This window comes from Pristiophorus japonicus, chromosome 30, assembly GCF_044704955.1.
Source record: "Pristiophorus japonicus isolate sPriJap1 chromosome 30, sPriJap1.hap1, whole genome shotgun sequence".
Classification (NCBI taxonomy): domain Eukaryota; kingdom Metazoa; phylum Chordata; class Chondrichthyes; family Pristiophoridae; genus Pristiophorus; species Pristiophorus japonicus.
The window spans coordinates 1,751,833-1,772,280 of record NC_092006.1 but is presented as its reverse complement, the minus strand read 5'-3'; the positions used below and the strand labels follow the sequence as shown (position 1 = coordinate 1,772,280).

Sequence of the window (20,448 nt, the reverse complement as noted above, 5' to 3'; positions counted from 1 at the left end):
CCAGCCCCTACACCCCTCCCTATCTCTGTAACCCCCTCCAGCCCCTACACCCCTCCCTATCTCTGTAACCCCCTCCAGCCCCTACACCCCTCCCTATCCCTGTAACCTCCTCCAGCCCCTACACCCCTCCCTATCTCTGTAACCTCCTCCAACCCCCCACACCCCTCCCTATCTCTGTAACCCCCTACTCCCCCACACCCCTCCCTATCTCTGTAACTCCTCCAGCCCCCACACCCCTCCCTATCTCTGTAACCCCCTACTCCCCCACACCCCTCCCTATCTCTGTAACCTCCTCCAGCCCCTACACCCCTCCCTATCTCTGTAACCCCCTCCAGCCCCTACACCCCTCCCTATCTCTGTAACCCCCTACTCCCCCACACCCCTCCCTATCTCTGTAACCCCCTACTCCCCCACACCCCTCCCTATCTCTGTAACTCCTCCAGCCCCTACACCCCTCCCTATCTCTGTAACTCCTCCAGCCCCTACACCCCTCCCTATCTCTGTAACCCCCTACTCCCCCACACCCCTCCCTATCTCTGTAACCCCCTACTCCCCCACACCCCTCCCTATCTCTGTAACCCCCTACTCCCCCACACCCCTCCCTATCTCTGTAACTCCTCCAGCCCCTACACCCCTCCCTATCTCTGTAACTCCTCCAGCCCCTACACCCCTCCCTATCTCTGTAACCCCCTACTCCCCCACACCCCTCCCTATCTCTGTAACTCCTCCAGCCCCTACACCCCTCCCTATCTCTGTAACCCCCTACTCCCCCACACCCCTCCCTATCTCTGTAACCCCCTACTCCCCCACACCCCTCCCTATCTCTGTAACCCCCTACTCCCCCACACCCCTCCCTATCTCTGTAACCTCCTCCAACCCCCTACACCCTCCCTATCTCTGTAACCCCCTCGAGCCCCCTACACCCCTCCCTATCTCTAACTCCTCCAGCCCCTACACCCCTCCCTATCTCTGTAACCCCTCCAGCCCCTACACCCCTCCCTATCTCTGTAACCCCCTCCAGCCCCTACACCCCTCCCTATCTCTGTAACCCCCTACTCCCCCACACCCCTCCCTATCTCTGTAACCCCCTCGAGCCCCCTACACCCCTCCCTATCTCTGTAACCCCCTACTCCCCCACACCTCTCCCTATCTCTGTAACCCCCTACTCCCCCACACCCCTCCCTATCTCTGTAACCCCCTACTCCCCCACACCCCTCCCTATCTCTGTAACCCCCTACTCCCCCACACCCCTCCCTATCTCTGTAACTCCTCCAGCCCCTACACCCCTCCCTATCTCTGTAACTCCTCCAGCCCCTACACTCCTCCAGCCCCTACACCCCTCCCTATCTCTGTAACCCCCTCCATCCCCTACACCCCTCCCTATCTCTGTAACCCCCTCCAGCCCCTACACCCCTCTCTATCTCTGTAACCCCCTCCATCCCCTACACCCCTCCCTATCTCTGTAACCTCCTCCAGCCCCCTACACCCCATCCTATCTCTGTAACTCCTCCAGCCCCTACACCCCTCCCAATCTCTGTAACCTCCTCCAGCCCCTACACCCCTCCCTATCTCTGTAACCCCCTCCAGCCCCTACACCCCTCCCTATCTCTGTAACCTCCTCCAGCCCCTACACCCCTCCCTATCTCTGTAACCCCCTACACCTCTCTCTATCTCTGTAACCCCCTCCAGCCCCTACACCCCTCCCTATCTCTGTAACCCCCTCCAGCCCCTACACCCCTCCCTATCTCTGTAACCCCCTACACCTCTCTCTATCTCTGTAACCTCCTCCAGCCCCTACACCCCTCCCTATCTCTGTAACTCCCTCCAGCCCCTACACCCCTCCCTATCTCTGTAACCCCCTCCAGCCCCTACACCCCTCCCTATCTCTGTAACCCCCTACACCCCTCTCTATCTCTGTAACCTCATCCAGCCCCTACACCCCTCCCTAACTCTGTAACCCCCTCCAGCCCCTACACCCCTCCCTATCTCTGTAACCCCCTCCAGCCCCTACGCCCCTCCCTATCTCTGTAACCTCCTCCAGCCCCTACACCCCTCCCAATCTCTGTAACCTCCTCCAGCCCCTACACCCCTCCCAATCTCTGTAACCTCCTCCAGCCCCTACACCCCTCCCTATCTCTGTAACCTCCTCCAGCCCCTACACCCCTCCCTATCTCTGTAACCTCCTCCAGCCCCTACACCCCTGCTACCTCTGTAACCCCCTACACCCCTCCCTATCTCAGTAACCCCCTACACTCCTCCCTATCTCTGTAACCCCCTACACCCCTCCCTACCTCTGTAACCCCCTACACCCCTCCCTATCTCAGTCACCCCCTACACCCCTCCCTATCTCTGTAACCTCCTCCAGCCCCTACACCCCCCCCTATCTCTGTAACCTCCTCCAGCCCCTACACCCCTCCCTATCTCTGTAACCCCCTCCAGCCCCTACTCCCCTCCCTATCTCTGTAACCTCCTCCAGCCTCTACACCCCTCCCTATCTCTGTAATCTCCTCCAGCCCCTACACCCCTCCCTATCTCTGTAACTCCCTCCAGCCCCTACACCCCTCCCTATCTCTGTAACCCCCTCCAGCCCCTACACCCCTCCCTATCTCTGTAACCCCCTACACCCCTCTCTATCTCTGTAACCTCATCCAGCCCCTACACCCCTCCCTAACTCTGTAACCCCCTCCAGCCCCTACACCCCTCCCTATCTCTGTAACCCCCTCCAGCCCCTACGCCCCTCCCTATCTCTGTAACCTCCTCCAGCCCCTACACCCCTCCCAATCTCTGTAACCTCCTCCAGCCCCTACACCCCTCCCTATCTCTGTAACCCCCTACACCCCTCTCTATCTCTGTAACCTCCTCCAGCCCCTACACCCCTCCCTATCTCTGTAACCCCCTACACCTCTCTCTATCTCTGTAACCCCCTCCAGCCCCTACACCCCTCCCTATCTCTGTAACCCCCTCCAGCCCCTACACCCCTCCCTATCTCTGTAACCCCCTACACCTCTCTCTATCTCTGTAACCTCCTCCAGCCCCTACACCCCTCCCTATCTCTGTAACTCCCTCCAGCCCCTACACCCCTCCCTATCTCTGTAACCCCCTCCAGCCCCTACACCCCTCCCTATCTCTGTAACCCCCTACACCCCTCTCTATCTCTGTAACCTCATCCAGCCCCTACACCCCTCCCTAACTCTGTAACCCCCTCCAGCCCCTACACCCCTCCCTATCTCTGTAACCCCCTCCAGCCCCTACGCCCCTCCCTATCTCTGTAACCTCCTCCAACCCCTACACCCCTCCCAATCTCTGTAACCTCCTCCAGCCCCTACACCCCTCCCTATCTCTGTAACCTCCTCCAGCCCCTACACCCCTCCCTATCTCTGTAACCTCCTCCAGCCCCTACACCCCTCCCTATCTCTGTAACCTCCTCCAGCCCCTACACCCCTCCCTATCTCTGTAACCTCCTCCAGCCCCTACACCCCTCCCTATCTCTGTAACCTCCTCCAGCCCCTACACCCCTGCTACCTCAGTAACCCCCTACACCCCTCCCTATCTCAGTAACCCCCTACACCCCTCCCTATCTCTGTAACCCCCTACACCCCTCCCTACCTCTGTAACCCCCTACACCCCTCCCTATCTCAGTCACCCCCTACACCCCTCCCTATCTCTGTAACCTCCTCCAGCCCCTACACCCCTCCCTATCTCTGTAACCTCCTCCAGCCCCTACACCCCTCCCTATCTCTGTAACCCCCTCCAGCCCCTACTCCCCTCCCTATCTCTGTAACCTCCTCCAGCCTCTACACCCCTCCCTATCTGTGTAATCTCCTCCAGCCCCTACACCCCTCCCTATCTCTGTAACCTCCTCCAGCCCCTTACACCCCTCCCATAGAAACATAGAAACTAGGTGCAGGAACAGGCCATTTGGCCCTTCGAGCCTGCACCACCATTCAATAAGATCATGGCTGATCATTCCCTCAGTACCCCATTCCTGCTTTCTCTCCATACCCCTTGATCCCTTTAGCCGTAAGGGCCACATCTAACTCCCTTTTGAATATATCCAGCGAACTGGCCTCAACAACTCTCTGTGGTAGAGAATTCCACAGGTTCACAATTCTCTGGGTGAAGAAGTTTCTCCTCATCTCGGTCCTAAATGGCTTCCCCCTTATCCTTAGACTGTGACCCCTGGTTCTGGACTTCCCCAACATCGGGAACATTCTTCTTGCATCTAACCTGTCCAGTCCCGTCAGAATTTTATATGTTTCTATGAGATCCCCCCTCATCCTTCTAAACTCCAGTGAATACAGGCCCAGTCGATCCAGTCTCTCCTCATATGTCAGCCCAGCCATCCCGGGAATCAGTCTGGTGAACATTCACTGCACCCCCTCAATAGCAAGAACGTCCTTCCTCAGGTTAGGAGACCCCCTAGAAGGTCAAGGGCAGCAGGTCCATGGGAACACCACCACCTCCACGTTCCCCTCCCAGTCACACACCATCCCGACTGGGAAATATATCGGCCGTTCCTTCATCGTCGCTGGGTCACAATCCTGGAACTCCCTCCCTAACAGCACTGTGGGAGCACCTTCACCACACGGACTGCAGCGGTTCAAGAAGGCGGCTCACCACCACCTTCTCAAGGGGCAATAAATGCCGGCCTTGGCCAGCGACACCCGCATCCCGGGAATGAATAAAGAAAAAAATAAATTTCGGAGCTTGGGGCTGAGGCCGCTGAAGCCACAGCCGCCAGTGGCGGGGAGAAGGAAGTGGGGAACGCCTGAAATAAACAACGGGTGTCACGTTGCGAGATGTCGTTCTGTCTCCACAGGTACTGCGACTATATCGGGCCCTGGGGAGACCACACCTGGAGTATTGTGCACAGTTTGGGTCTCCTTACCTAAGGAAGGATATACTTGTCACAGAGGGAGTGCAGCGAAGGTTCACCAGACTGATTCCTGGGATGGGGGGGATTGTCCTTTGGGGAGAGATTGAGCAGACTGGGCCGATATTCTCTGGAGTTTAGAAGAATGAGAGGTGATCTCATTGAAACATACAACACTCTTACAGGGATTGACAGGGTAAATGCAGGGAGGGTGTTTCCCCCGGGGCTGGGGAGTCTAGAACCAGGGGTCACACAGTCTCAGGATAAGGGGTCGGCCATTGAGGACTGAGATGAGGAGGAATTTCTTCACTCAGAGGGTGGTGAATCTTTGGAATTCTCTGCCCCAGAGGGCTGTGGAGGCTCAGTCTGTGAGTATATTCAAGGCTGAGATCGATAGGTTTTTGGATGTTAATGGACTTGAGGGATCGGGCGGGAAAGTGGAGTTGAGCTCGAAGATCAGCCGTGATCTCATTGAATGGCGGGGCAGGATCGAGGGGCCGAATGGCCGCCGCCTCCTAATTCTGTGTGTGCAGTTCCGTGTGCAGACTGTTCTGCCCCTGTGGGGTTGGGACACCGATGAGATGCTAACAAAATTCTCTGCCGTTTATGTGTAGGACAGAGATGTTCACCTACCTGTTGCTGATCCTCCTGATCAAGGACCTATCCACTGCTCTCCCATTGTCGGACACAGCTCAGGGTAAGAGGGTCTCCATTCTGTGTTCATTCACGTCCATTAAATGTTCCCCCCAACTCCCAGTGTCATCTGTTCACCGTGCGCGATCCTTATTACAGATTTGGGAATGTTCGAGTCAGTAATACGCCCGACAGTTAACTTTATTCATTACTGTTCCAACTGTTGAGCTTAAGACCAGGTACAGAGCAGTGCACACTCACTGGGAACTGGCGGGTAAGGACCCCCCGGGAATACGTAGCCATTTCCTGTCCTGGCCATTCGCGGTGTGTCTCCTCGTAGGGAACCAAAGTTCCCAGGGGGGGGTTCTGCTTTGACTCTGTCTTTTGTACAATGGCAGGGATGGAGGGAGTGAGAGACAGGGAGGGAGATAGAAATAGAGAGAGATAGGGAGAGACAGGGAGCGAGGGTGGGAGAGACAGGGAGCGAGAAAGAGATAGGGAGAGACAGGGAGCGAGGGAGGGAGAGACAGGGAGGGAGATAGAGATAGGGAGGGAGCGAGGGAGGGAGGGAGAGAGAGAGATAGGGAACAAAGGTGGGAGAGACAGGGAGGAAGATAGAGAGAGACAGGGAGCGAGGGTGGGAGAGACAGGGAGCGAGAAAGAGATAGGGAGGGAGAGAGAGATAGGGAGAGACAGGGAGCGAGGGAGGGAGAGACAGGGAGAGAGAGAGAGAGATAGGGAACAAAGGTGGGAGAGACAGGGAGGGAGATAGAGAGAGTCAGGGAGCGAGGGTGGGAGAGACGGAGAGGGAGCGAGAAAGAGATAGGGAAAGACAGGGAGCGAGGGAGGGAGAGACAAGGAGCGAAGGAGGGAGAGACAGGGAGCGAAGGAGGGAGAGACAGGGAGGGAGAGAGAGAGATAGGGTGGGATTGGGAACAAAGGTGGGAGAGACAGGGAGGGAGGGAGAGATCGAGAGAGACAGGGAGCGAGGGAGGGAGGGAGGGAGATGGAGCGAGGGAAGGAGGGACAGGGAGGGAGGGCAGAAGAATGAAGAAATGGAGGGAGGGAGAGAGAGAGAGAGAGAGATGGAGGGAGCAAGGGAGGGATGGAAGGCAGTATAGGGAGAGAAGGCAGGAGGGAGGGAGTAAATGAGGGATGGGGATGGAGGGAATGAAAGAGAGAGGGAGATTGTGAGTGAGGGATGGAGAGAGTGAGAGTGACGAATGGAGGGAAGATAGATGGAGGGAGGGAATTTAGGAGCGAGATGAGGAGAAATGTTTTCACTCGGAGGGAGGTGAACCTGTGGAATTCTCGACCACAGAAGGCTGTGGAGGCCGTCACTGAATATATTTAAGAGGGAGATAGATAGATTTCGAGACACAAAAGGCATCCAGGGGTATGGAGAGAAAGCAGGAATATGGTGTTGGGATAGAGGATCAGCCATGACCATATTGAATGGCGGTGCAGACTCGAGGGGCCGAATGGCCGACTCCTGCTCCTATTGTCGATGTTTCGATGACCCGTACCTTTTCCCTCCCCCCCCCCCCAGACGAGACCAAGTGGCTGAATGTGACGACGGGCATGGTGCTGCCATTGCGGGGCGTACTGGGAGGAGGGGTGACCATCCCGTGCTTCGCCTCGTACGGCGAGGGTCCCCGGACCCCCGCCGCGCCCCGCGTCAAGTGGAGTGTGGTGCGCGACGGCAACGAGTCGGATATCCTGGTGGCCACAGTGCTGAAGGTGAAGGTGAGCGAGCGATACCATCACCGCGTGGCACTGCCCAACTACCCGGCCAGTCCCACCGACGTCTCCCTCGCCATCCACGGGCTGCTCAGTAACGACACGGGCATTTATCGCTGCGAGGTCCAGCACGGGATCGACGACGCACAGGACCTCGCCGAGCTCGAGGTCAAAGGTAACGCTCGCCAGCCGTGCTGAGGGAGCGCCGCACTGCGCTGTCGGAGGGGCGGGACTGAGGGAGTGCCGCACTGCGCTGTCGGAGGGGCGGGACTGAGGGAGCACCGCACTGTCGGAGGGGCGGTACTGAGGGAGTGCCGCACTGTCGGAGGGGCGGTACTGATGGAGTGCCGCACTGTCGGAGGGGCGGTACTGAGGGAGCACCGCACTGTCGGAGGGGCGGTACTGAGGGAGTGCCGCACTGTCGGAGGGGCGGTACTGAGGGAGCACCGCACTGTCGGAGGGGCGGTACTGAGGGAGCACCGCACTGTCGGAGGGGCGGTACTGAGGGAGTGCCGCACTGTCGGAGGGGCGGTACTGATGGAGTGCCGCACTGTCGGAGGGGCGGTACTGAGGGAGTGCCGCACTGTCGGAGGGGCGGTACTGAGGGAGCGCCGCACTGTCGGAGGGGCGGTACTGAGGGAGCGCCGCACTGCGCTGTCGGAGGGGCGGTACTGAGGGAGTGCTGCACTGTCGGAGGGGCAGTACTGAGGGAGCGCCGCACTGTCGGAGGGGCAGTACTGAGGGAGTGCTGCACTGTCGGAGGGGCAGTACTGAGGAAGTGCCGCACTGTCGGAGGGGCAGTACTGAGGAAGTGCCGCACTGTCGGAGGGGCAGTACTGAGGGAGTGCCGCACTGTCGGAGGGGCAGTACTGAGGAAGTGCCGCACTGTCGGAGGGGCAGTACTGAGGGAGCGCCGCACTGTCGGAGGGGCGGTACTGAGGGAGCGCCGCACTGTCGGAGGGGCGGTACTGAGGGAGTGCCGCACTGTCGGAGGGGCGGTACTGAGGGAGTGCCGCACTGTCGGAGGGGCAGTACTGAGGAAGTGCCGCACTGTCGGAGGGGCGGTACTGAGGGAGCGCCGCACTGCGCTGTCGGAGGGGCGGTACTGAGGGAGCGCCGCACTGTCGGAGGGGCGGTACTGAGGGAGCGCCGCACTGCGTTGTCGGAGGTGCAGTACTGAGGGAGTGCCGCACTGTCGGAGGGGCACTACTGAGGGAGCGCCGCACTGCGTTGTCGGAGGTGCAGTACTGAGGGAGTGCCGCACTGTCGGAGGGGCGGTACTGAGGGAGTGCCGCACTGCGTTGTCGGAGGGGCGGTACTGAGGGAGCGCCGTACTGTCGGAGGGGCAGTACTGAGGGAGTGCCGCACTGTCGGAGGTGCAGTACTGAGGGAGTGCCGCACTGTCGGAGGGGCAGTACTGAGGGAGTGCCGCACTGTCGGAGGTGCAGTACTGAGGGAGTGCCGCACTGTCGGAGGGGCAGTACTGAGGGAGCGCCGTACTGTCGGAGGGGCAGTACTGAGGGAGTGCCGCACTGTCGGAGGGGCGGTACTGAGGGAGTGCCGCACTGTCGGAGGTGCAGTACTGAGGGAGTGCCGCACTGTCGGAGGTGCAGTACTGAGGGAGCGCAGCACTGTCGGAGGGGCGGTACTGAGGGAGTGCCGCACTGTCGGAGGGGCGGTACTGAGGGAGCGCCGCACTGTCGGAGGGGCGGTACTGAGGGAGCGCCGCACTGCGCTGTCGGAGGGGCGGTACTGAGGGAGTGCCGCACTGTCGGAGGGGCAGTACTGAGGGAGTGCCGCACTGTCGGAGGTGCAGTACTGAGGGAGTGCCGCACTGTCGGAGGTGCAGTACTGAGGGAGTGCCGCACTGTCGGAGGGGCAGTACTGAGGGAGCGCCGCACTGTCGGAGGGGCAGTACTGAGGGAGCGCCGCACTGTTGGAGGGGCAGTACTGAGGGAGCGCCGCACTGTCGGAGGGGCAGTACTGAGGGAGTGCCGCACTGTCAGAGGGGCAGTACTGAGGGAGCGCCGCACTGTCGGAGGGGCAGTGCTGAGGGAATGCCGCACTGTCGGAGGGGCGGTACTGAGGGAGCGCCGCACTGTTGGAGGGGCAGTACTGAGGGAGTGCCGCACTGTCGGAGGGGCGGTACTGAGGGAGCGCCGCACTGTCGGAGGGGCAGTACTGAGGGAGTGCCGCACTGTCGGAGGTGCAGTACTGAGGGAGCGCCGCACTGCGCTGTCGGAGGGGCAGTACTGAGGGAGTGCCGCACTGTCGGAGGTGCAGTACTGAGGGAGCGCCGCACTGCGCTGTCGGAGGGGCAGTACTGAGGGAGCCCCGCACTGTCGGAGGGGCAGTTATCATCGGCGATCCCTCGAACGAGGATGACTGCCCTCTCGGGTAGACATAAAATGTTCCGCTAAACCTTTATAAATCAATGGTTCGGCCTCCGCTGGAGTATTGTGTCCAATTCTGAGCATCGCACCTTAGGACGGATGTCAAAGTGTTAGAGAGGGGGCGGGGGAGATTGACCAGAACGGTCCCGGGGGATGAGGGGTTTCAGTGATGGGGAGAGACTGGAGAAGCCGGGGTTGTTCCCCTTGGAGCAGAGAAGGTTAAGAGGAGATTTGATCGAGGTGTTCAAAATCACGAGGGGTTTTGATCGAGTAAATCGGGAGACACTGTTCCCGGGGGCAGGAGGGTGGGTAACCAGAGGGACACAGATTGACGATAATCGGCGATGGAACCAGAGGGACACAGATTGACGATAATCGGCGATGGAACCAGAGGGACACAGATTGATGATAATCGGCGATGGAACCAGAGGGACACAGATTGACGATAATCGGCGATGGAACCAGAGGGACACGGATTGACGATAATCGGCGATGGAACCAGAGGGACACAGATTGATGATAATCGGCGATGGAACCAGAGGGACACAGATTGACGATAATCGGCGATGGAACCAGAGGGACACAGATTGACGATAATCGGCGATGGAACCAGAGGGACACAGATTGACGATAATCGGCGATGGAACCAGAGGGACACAGATTGACGATAATCGGCGATGGAACCAGAGGGACACAGATTGACGATAATCGGCGATGGAACCAGAGGAACACAGATTGACGATAATCGGCGATGGAACCAGAGGGGGAGAGGGGGGAGAATGTTTTTACGCAGCGAGTTGTTGTGATCGGGAACGCGCTGCCTGAAAGGGCGGTGGGAGCAGATTCAATAGTGACTTTCAAACCGGGAATTGGATAAATACTGGAAATGTGCCGGGCTGTGGGGAAAGAGTGGGGGGGAGTGGGACTGATTGGGTCGCTCTGTCACAGAGCCGGCACAGCACGGGCTGGATGGGCGCAGTGGGATCCTCCTGTGCGGTGTGATGGTATGGAGAGACCCCCACGGCCGCTGTTCCCCGGCCCACATCGTTCCCTTGTCCAATACCCCAGGCACCTCATCGCCGCTGGCGGGATCGTGCTGTGCGTGCTATTTTACAGAGGATGAGCGGGCGTTGAACCCTTTTCCCCCCCGTGGCTCGCTGGGGTACAGCTGTCTGGGCCAGCGAGGGGCAGCCCCGGATCTGCACCGATTGGCCTCAGCACCTCGGGGGTCTGGGGGAGGGGGGAAGGGGAGGGAAGCATCATGGCACCGATTGGCCTCAGCACCTCAGGGGCCGGGTGTGGGTGTGTGTGTGGGGTGGGGTGCGGGGCTGGGGATATATATGGTTCGGAGACCCTTGCTGAAAGGGAGGAAGTGTGTTCGACGTTGGCAGGGGCAATGATGCGAACACCTTGGGCGGGGACCATGGCCGCTTGCGTGAGGTACACAGCAACCCAACAACACCAGAATGAGGAGCAGGAGTTGGCCATTCGATCCCGTGAGACTGCTCACCATTCACCATAAGCGGTCCCTCGAAGCGAGGATGACTTGCTCCCACGCCAAAAAGGGAATGAGTTCCCAGGTGTTTCAGTGAAGGACCTAATATTCCCGATCCCGAACTCCATCCTGAAGGGTGGGAGATGCCCTGGGGGTGGATTGTTTTAACGTGGGGTGACCATTGCACACCAGCCACCACACGGGGCTTGACAGAGCGAGGTCTGGGTCCAGGGGCAAGGGTTAACCAGGACGACTGGAGACCAGGCTCTGCTGCACGGACCCAGTGCGCCCACATATCGCACACAGTGTGTGGGCTGGGCCCGTGCTGCCCCTGGGTCCCTCGCCTCCCCCCGGGGCCTCGATCACATCCCTCTACAATCTCTCGCCGCTCCTTCGCCCCCGACCTCGAGCTCCCGCTGTACCTGCCAAACGCTCCAATCGCCGACCTGGACCTTGATGACGTCCAATCCAATTCAGCGAGATCACGGCTGATCTTCGAGCTCAACTCCACTTTCCCGCCCGATCCCTCAAGTCCCTTAACATCCAGAAACCTCTCGATCTCGGCCCTGAATATACTCAACGACTGAGCCTCCAGAGCCCTCTGGGGCAGAGAATTCCAAAGATTCACCTCCCTCTGAGTGAAGAAATTCCTCCTCATCTCAGTCCTCAATGGCCGACCCCTTATTCTGAGACTGTGTGACCCCTGGTTCTAGACTCCCCAGCCCGGGGGGAAACACCCTCCCTGCATCTACCCTGTCAATCCCTGTAAGAATGTTGTATGTTTCAATGGGATCACCTCTCATTCTTCTAAACTCCAGAGAATATCGGCCCAGTCTGCTCAATCTCTCCTCGTAGGACAATCCCCCCATCCCAGGAATCAGTCTGGTGAACCTTCGCTGCACTCCCTCTGTGGCAAGTATATCCTTCCTTAGGTAAGGAGACCCAAACTGTGCACAATACTCCAGGTGTGGTCTCACCAGGGCCCGGTATAATCGCAGTAAGACTCGATGTGACCCTGCTCCATCGCTAGCGGCCAGGGGAGAGGGGGAGATGGAGGGCGGGAGGAGTGACCTGATCCTCGCCGACTAACCGCGGCCTTTGCTCCCCGCAGGCGTGGTCTTCCACTACCGCGATGGTTCCACCAGATACGCCTTCAACTTCACCAAGGCACAACGGGTGTGCCAGGAGATAGGCGCCAGGATTGCCACGCCCGAGCAGCTGCAGGCTGCCTACGCCAGCGGATACGAGCAATGTGACGCTGGCTGGCTGTCAGACCAGACCGTCCGGTGAGTCCGCCGCGTGTTTCCGAGGGAGTGTCGGAGGGGCAGTACTGAGGGAGTGCCGCACTGTCGGAGGGGCGGTACTGAGGGAGTGCCGCACTGTCGGAGGGGCAGTGCTGAGGGAGCGCCGCACTGTCGGAGGGGCAGTACTGAGGGAGTGCCGCACTGTCGGAGGGGCAGTACTGAGGGAGTGCCGCACTGTCGGAGGGGCAGTACTGAGGGAGCGCTGCACTGTCGCAGGGGCGGTACTGAGGGAGTGTCGGAGGGGCAGTACTGAGGGAGCACCACACTGTCGGAGGGGCAGTACTGAGGGAGCGCCGCACTGTCGGAGGGGCGGTACTGAGGGAACGCCGCACTGTCAGAGGGGCAGTACTGAGGGAGTGTCGGAGGGGCGGTACTGAGGGAGTGCCGCACTGTCAGAGGGGCAGTACTGAGGGAGCGTCGCACTGTCGGAGGGGCAGTACTGAGGGAGCGCTGCACTGTCGGAGGAGCGGTACTGAGGGAGTGCTGCACTGTCGGAGGGGCAGTACTGAGGGAGTGCCGCACTGTCGGAGGGGCAGTACTGAGGGAGTGCTGCACTGTTGGAGGGGCTGTACTGAGGGAGCGTCGCACTGTCGGAGGGGCAGTACTGAGGGAGTGCCGCACTGTCGGAGGAGCGGTACTGAGGGAGTGCTGCACTGTCGGAGGGGCAGTACTAAGGGAGCGCCGCACTGTCGGAGGGGCAGTACTGAGGGAGTGCTGCACTGTCGGAGGGGCAGTACTGAGGGAGTGCTGCACTGTCGGAGGAGCGGTACTGAGGGAGTGCTGCACTGTCGGAGGGGCAGTACTGAGGGAGTGCCGCACTGTCGGAGGAGCGGTACTGAGGGAGTGCTGCACTGTCGGAGGGGCAGTACTGAGGGAGTGCTGCACTGTCGGAGGGGCAGTACTGAGGGAGTGCCGCACTGTCGGAGGGGCAGTACTGAGGGAGTGCCGCACTGTCGGAGGGGCAGTACTGAGGGAGTGCTGCACTGTCGGAGGGGCAGTACTGAGGGAGTGCCGCACTGTCGCAGGTGCAGTACTGAGGGAGTGCCGCACTGTCAGAGGGGCAGTACTGAGGGAGTGCCGCACTGTCGGAGGGGCAGTACTGAGGGAGTGCTGCACTGTCGGAGGGGCAGTACTGAGGGAGTGCCACACTGTCGGAGGGGCAGTACTGAGGGAGTGCCGCACTGTCGGAGGGGCAGTACTGAGGGAGTGCCGCACTGTCGCAGGTGCAGTACTGAGGGAGTGCCGCACTGTCAGAGGGGCAGTACTGAGGGAGTGCCGCACTGTCGGAGGGGCAGTACTGAGGGAGTGCTGCACTGTCGGAGGGGCAGTACTGAGGGAGTGCCACACTGTCGGAGGGGCAGTACTGAGGGAGCGCCGCACTGTCGGAGGGGCAGTACTGAGGGAGTGCCGCACTGTCAGAGGGGCAGTACTGAGGGAGTGCCGCACTGTCGGAGGGGCAGTACTGAGGGAGTGCTGCACTGTCGGAGGGGCAGTACTGAGGGAGTGCCACACTGTCGGAGGGGCAGTACTGAGGGAGTGCCGCACTGTCGGAGGGGCAGTACTGAGGGAGTGCCGCACTGTCGCAGGTGCAGTACTGAGGGAGTGCCGCACTGTCAGAGGGGCAGTACTGAGGGAGTGCCGCACTGTCGGAGGGGCAGTACTGAGGGAGTGCTGCACTGTCGGAGGGGCAGTACTGAGGGAGTGCCACACTGTCGGAGGGGCAGTACTGAGGGAGCGCCGCACTGTCGGAGGGGCAGTACTGAGGGAGTGCTGCACTGTCGGAGGGGCAGTACTGAGGGAGTGCCACACTGTCGGAGGGGCAGTACTGAGGGAGTGCCGCACTGTCGGAGGGGCAGTACTGAGGGAGTGCCGCACTGTCGCAGGTGCAGTACTGAGGGAGTGCCGCACTGTCAGAGGGGCAGTACTGAGGGAGTGCCGCACTGTCGGAGGGGCAGTACTGAGGGAGTGCTGCACTGTCGGAGGGGCAGTACTGAGGGAGTGCCACACTGTCGGAGGGGCAGTACTGAGGGAGCGCCGCACTGTCGGAGGGGCAGTACTGAGGGAGTGCTGCACTGTCGGAGGGGCAGTACTGAGGGAGTGCCACACTGTCGGAGGGGCAGTACTGAGGGAGTGCCGCACTGTCGGAGGGGCAGTACTGAGGGAGTGCCGCACTGTCGCAGGTGCAGTACTGAGGGAGTGCCGCACTGTCAGAGGGGCAGTACTGAGGGAGTGCCGCACTGTCGCAGGTGCAGTACTGAGGGAGTGCCGCACTGTCGGAGGGGCAGTACTGAGGGAGTGCCGCACTGTCGCAGGTGCAGTACTGAGGGAGTGCCGCACTGTCGGAGGGGCAGTACTGAGGGAGTGCTGCACTGTCGGAGGGGCAGTACTGAGGGAGTGCCACACTGTCGGAGGGGCAGTACTGAGGGAGCGCCGCACTGTCGGAGGGGCAGTACTGAGGGAGTGCTGCACTGTCGGAGGGGCAGTACTGAGGGAGTGCCACACTGTCGGAGGGGCAGTACTGAGGGAGTGCCGCACTGTCGGAGGGGCAGTACTGAGGGAGTGCCGCACTGTCGCAGGTGCAGTACTGAGGGAGTGCTGCACTGTCGGAGGGGCAGTACTGAGGGAGTGCCGCACTGTCGGAGGGGCAGTACTGAGGGAGTGCCACACTGTCGGAGGGGCAGTACTGAGGGAGTGCCGCACTGTCGGAGGGGCAGTACTGAGGGAGTGCCACACTGTCGGAGGGCAGTACTGAGGGAGTGCCGCACTGTCGGAGGGGCAGTACTGAGGGAGCGCCGCACTGTCGGAGGGGCAGTTATCATCGGCGATCCCTCAACCAACAGATGATGTGGGTCATTATCACGTTGCTGTTTGTGGGAGCTTGCTGTGCGCATTGGGCTCCTGCGTTTCCTGTGCAACAAAAGTATTTCATTGGTTGCAAAGCGCTTTGGGACGTCCTGAGGCAGACACCTCCCCCGACACCTCCCCCTCCCCCGACACCTCCCCCGACACCTCCCCCCCCCCCTCCCCCGACACCTCCCCCCCCCCCCGACACCTCCCCCGACACCTCCCCCCCCTCCCCCGACACCTCCCCCCCCCCCCGACACCTCCCCCTCCCCCGACACCTCCCCCTCCCCCGACACCTCCCCCCCTCCCCCGACACCTCCCCCCTCCCCCGACACCTCCCCCTCCCCCGACACCTCCCCCTCCCCCGACACCTCCCCCCTCCCCCGACACCTCCCCCTCCCCCGACACCTCCCCCGACACCTCCCCCGACACCTCCCCCGACACCTCCCCCCCCCTCCCCCGACACCTCCCCCGACACCTCCCCCGACACCTCCCCCCCTCCCCCGACACCTCCCCCGACACCTCCCCCTCCCCGACACCTCCCCCTCCCCCGACACCTCCCCCGACACCTCCCCCGACACCTCCCCCGACACCTCCCCCTCCCCCGACACCTCCCCGACACCTCCCCCCTCCCCCGACACCTCCCCCTCCCCGACACCTCCCCCCTCCCCCGACACCTCCCCCCTCCCCCGACACCTCCCCCCCTCCCCCGACACCTCCCCCCTCCCCGACACCTCCCCCCTCCCCCGACACCTCCCCCGACACCTCCCCTCCCCGACACCTCCCCCGACACCTCCCCCGACACCTCCCCCTCCCCCCCGACACCTCCCCCGACACCTCCCCCGACACCTCCCCCTCCCCCGACACCTCCCCCTCCCCCGACACCTCCCCCCCCTCCCCCGACACCTCCCCCTCCCCCGACACCTCCCCCTCCCCCGACACCTCCCCCTCCCCCGACACCTCCCCCGACACCTCCCCCCTCCCCCTCCCTCCCCGACACCTCCCCCGACACCTCCCCCCTCCCCCGACACCTCCCCCTACTACACCTCCCCCGACACCTCCCCCGACACCTCCCCCCTCCCCCGACACCTCCCCCCCTCCCCCGACACCTCCCCCGACACCTCCCCCTCCCCCGACACCTCCCCCGACACCTCCCCCCGACACCTCCCCTCCCCCGGCACCTCCCCCGACACCTCCCCCGACACCTCCCCCCCCCCCCTCCCCGACACCTCCCCCGACACCTCCCCCCTCCCCCGACACCTCCCCCCCCCTCCCCCGACACCTCCCCCGACACCTCCCCCTCCCCCGGCACCTCCCACCTCCCCCTCCCCCGGCACCTCCCCCGACACCTCCCCCGACACCTCCCCCCCCCTCCCCCGACACCTCCCCCGACACCTCCCCCGACACCTCCCCCGACACCTCCCCCGACACCTCCCCCCTCCCCCGACACCTCCCCCCTCCCCCGACACCTCCCCCCCCTCCCCCGACACCTCCCCCGACACCTCCCCCTCCCCCGGCACCTCCCCCGACACCTCCCCCGACACCTCCCCCTCCCTCCCCCGACACCTCCCCCCCTCCCCCGACACCTCCCCCGACACCTCCCCCGACACCTCCCCCCTCCCTCCCCCGACACCTCCCCCCCTCCCCCGACACCTCCCCCGACACCTCCCCCCCCTCCCCCGACACCTCCCCGACACCTCCCCACCTCCCCCCCCCTCCCCCGACACCTCCCCCGACACCTCCCCCGACACCTCCCCCGACACCTCCCCGACACCTCCCCCCCCCCCTCCCCCGACACCTCCCCCCCTCCCCCGACACCTCCCCCCTCCCCCGACACCTCCCCCCTCCCCCGACACCTCCCCCCTCCCCCGACACCTCCCCCGACACCTCCCCCGACACCTCCCCCCTCCCCCGACACCTCCCCCGACACCTCCCCCCTCCCCCGACACCTCCCCCCTCCCCCGACACCTCCCCCGACACCTCCCCCCTCCCCCGACACCTCCCCCGACACCTCCCCCTCCCCGACACCTCCCCCCCTCCCCCGACACCTCCCCCGACACCTCCCCCGACACCTCCCCCGACACCTCCCCCCTCCCCCGACACCTCCCCCGACACCTCCCCCCTCCCCCGACACCTCCCCCCTCCCCCGACACCTCCCCCGACACCTCCCCCGACACCTCCCCCGACACCACCCCCCTCCCCCGACACCTCCCCCGACACCTCCCCCGACACCCCCCCCTCCCCCGACACCTCCCCCGACACCTCCCCCCCCTCCCCCGACACCTCCCCCCCCTCCCCGACACCTCCCCCGACACCTCCCCCGACACCTCCCCCTCCCCCGACACCTCCCCCGACACCTCCCCCCCCTCCCCCGACACCTCCCCCGACACCTCCCCCGACACCTCCCCCCCTCCCCCGACACCTCCCCCCTCCCCCCCTCCCCCGACACCTCCCCCGACACCTCCCCCGACACCTCCCCCGACACCTCCCCCCCCCTCCCCCGACACCTCCCCCGACACCTCCCCCCCTCCCCCGACACCTCCCCCGACACCTCCCCCGACACCTCCCCCCCCTCCCCCGACACCTCCCCCGACACCTCCCCCGACACCTCCCCCCCTCCCCCGACACCTCCCCCTCCCCCGACACCTCCCCCCTCCCCGACACCTCCCCCCCTCCCCCGACACCTCCCCCCCCTCCCCCGACACCTCCCCCGACACCTCCCCCGACACCTCCCCCCTCCCCCGACACCTCCCCCCTCCCCCGACACCTCCCCCTCCCCCGACACCTCCCCCGACACCTCCCCCGACACCTCCCCCGACACCTCCCCCGACACCTCCCCGACACCTCCCCCCCTCCCCCGACACCTCCCCCCCTCCCCCGACACCTCCCCCCCTCCCCCGACACCTCCCCCGACACCTCCCCCGACACCTCCCCCCCTCCCCCGACACCTCCCCCGACACCTCCCCCGACACCTCCCCCGACACCTCCCCCTCCCCCGACACCTCCCCCGACACCTCCCCCGACACCTCCCCCGACACCTCCCCCTCCCCCGGCACCTCCCCCGACACCTCCCCCCTCCCCGGCACCTCCCCCGACACCTCCCCCCTCCCCCCGACACCTCCCCCGACACCTCCCCCTCCCCCGACACCTCCCCGACACCTCCCCCGACACCTCCCCCGACACCTCCCCCGACACCTCCCCCCTCCCCCGACACCTCCCCCCTCCCCCGACACCTCCCCTCCCCCGACACCTCCCCCTCCCCCGACACCTCCCCCGACACCTCCCCCGACACCTCCCCCTCCCCCGACCCTCCCCCGACACCTCCCCCCTCCCCCGACACCTCCCCCGACACCTCCCCCGACACTCTCCCCCCGACACCTCCCCCGACACCTCCCCCGACACCTCCCCCCGAGTTGGCCGGGGGTTTGGTGTTGGGCTCTGTGAATGTATTTGTCGCCCCAACACCTGAAGCTGTTTCTAACCATGTTCTCCAGGTATCCCATCCAGACCCCACGGGCGGGTTGCTACGGCGACATGGACGGATTCCCTGGTGTCCGTAACTACGGCACCCAAGACCCCGGAGGACATGTATGACGTTTACTGCTACGTTGAGGACTTTAGAAGGTACACGTTGCTCCAATTTCCAATTCTGCCCTCTTGCCCATCCCCGATTCCCATCGCTCCACCATCGGTGGCCGTGCCTTCAGCTGCCTGGGCCCCGAGCTCTGGAACTCCCTCCCTAAACCTCTCCACCTCTCCACCTCTCTTTCCTCCTTCAAGACGCTCCTTAAAACCCACCTCTGTGACCCAGCTTTGGTCACCTGTCCTCTCCCACTGTCGGAGGGGCAGTGCTGAGGGAGTGCCGCACTGTCGGAGGGGCAGTACTGAGGGAGCGCCGCACTGTCGGAGGGGCAGTACTGAGGGAGTGCCGCACTGTGGGAGGGGCAGTACTGAGGGAGCGCCGCACTGTGGGAGGGGCAGTACTGAGGGAGCGCCGCACTGTCAGAGGGGCAGTACTGAGGGAGTGCCGCACTGTCGGAGGGGCAGTACTGAGGGAGTGCCGCACTGTCGGAGGGGCAGTACTGAGGGAGTGCCGCACTGTCGGAGGGGCAGTACTGAGGGAGCGCCGCACTGTCGGAGGGGCAGTACTGAGGGAGTGCCGCACTGTCGGAGGGGCGGTACTGAGGGAGCCCCGCACTGTCGGAGGGGCGGTACTGAGGGAGCGCTGCACTGTCGGAGGGGCAGTACTGAGGGAGCGCCGCACTGTCGGAGGGGCAGTACTGAGGGAGTGCCGCACTGTCGGAGGGGCAGTACTGAGGGAGCCCCGCACTGTTGGAGGGGCAGTACTGAGGGAGTGCCGCACTGTCGGAGGGGCAGTACTGAGGGAGCCCCGCACTGTTGGAGGGATGGTACTGAGGGAGTGCCGCACTGTCGGAGGGGCCATCTTTCAGATAAGATGTTAAACCGAGGCCCCGTCTGCCCTCTCGGGCGGATGTAAAAGATCCCGGGGCCACTATTGGAAGAAGAGCAGGGGGAGTTCTCCCCGGTGTCCTGGGGCCAATATTTATCCCTCGACCAACATCACTAAAACAGATGATCCGGGTCATTATCACATCGTTGTGTGTGGGATCTTGCTGTGCACACATTGAGCTGCCGCGTTTCCCACAATACAACAGTGAGCGCACTCACTAAAGGCTGCTGTGGGATGTTGTGAGGTGGTGCCAGGCACTATGTAAATGCCGAACCTGTCTTTGTGTTGCAGGGACGATCCTGGTCAGCGAGTCGGACAGCCTGACCCTGGAGGAGGCGGGGAGGTTGTGCGAGGAGCAAGGCTCGCGGTTGGCCAGCACGGGCGAGCTGTACGCGGCGTGGAGCGTGGGACTGGACCACTGTGTGCCAGGCTGGCTGGCAGACGGCAGCGTGCGGTACCCCATCGTTACCCCCCGCGAGCGCTGTGGGGGCAAGCTGTCCGGGGTCAAGACTCTGTACGCCTTCCGCAACCAGACCGGGTTCCTGCCCCCCGGCTCCCTCCACGGAGCCTTCTGCTTCCTCGGTAACTCCCCGAGACCCGGCGCGGGGGGGGGGGAGTGGGGGGGGGGGTGTGTGGGGGGGGTTTGAGGGGTGTGTGTGTGGGGGGGGGGGGGGTTTGAGGGGTGTGTGTGTGGG

At 63.3% G+C, this 20,448-nt stretch overlaps 1 protein-coding gene across 1 annotated transcript in view; it reads left to right on the top strand.

The window, feature by feature from the left end:
• The window catches only part of LOC139240075 (brevican core protein-like), an 88,965-nt gene that overhangs the window by 28,488 nt on the left and 40,029 nt on the right, over positions 1-20,448 (top strand). The window contains 5 exon segments of the mRNA XM_070868449.1: positions 7,056-7,421; positions 12,246-12,420; positions 18,777-18,858; positions 18,860-18,906; positions 20,061-20,335. Of these exon segments, the coding sequence (XP_070724550.1) occupies positions 7,056-7,421; positions 12,246-12,420; positions 18,777-18,858; positions 18,860-18,906; positions 20,061-20,335 (945 nt within the window).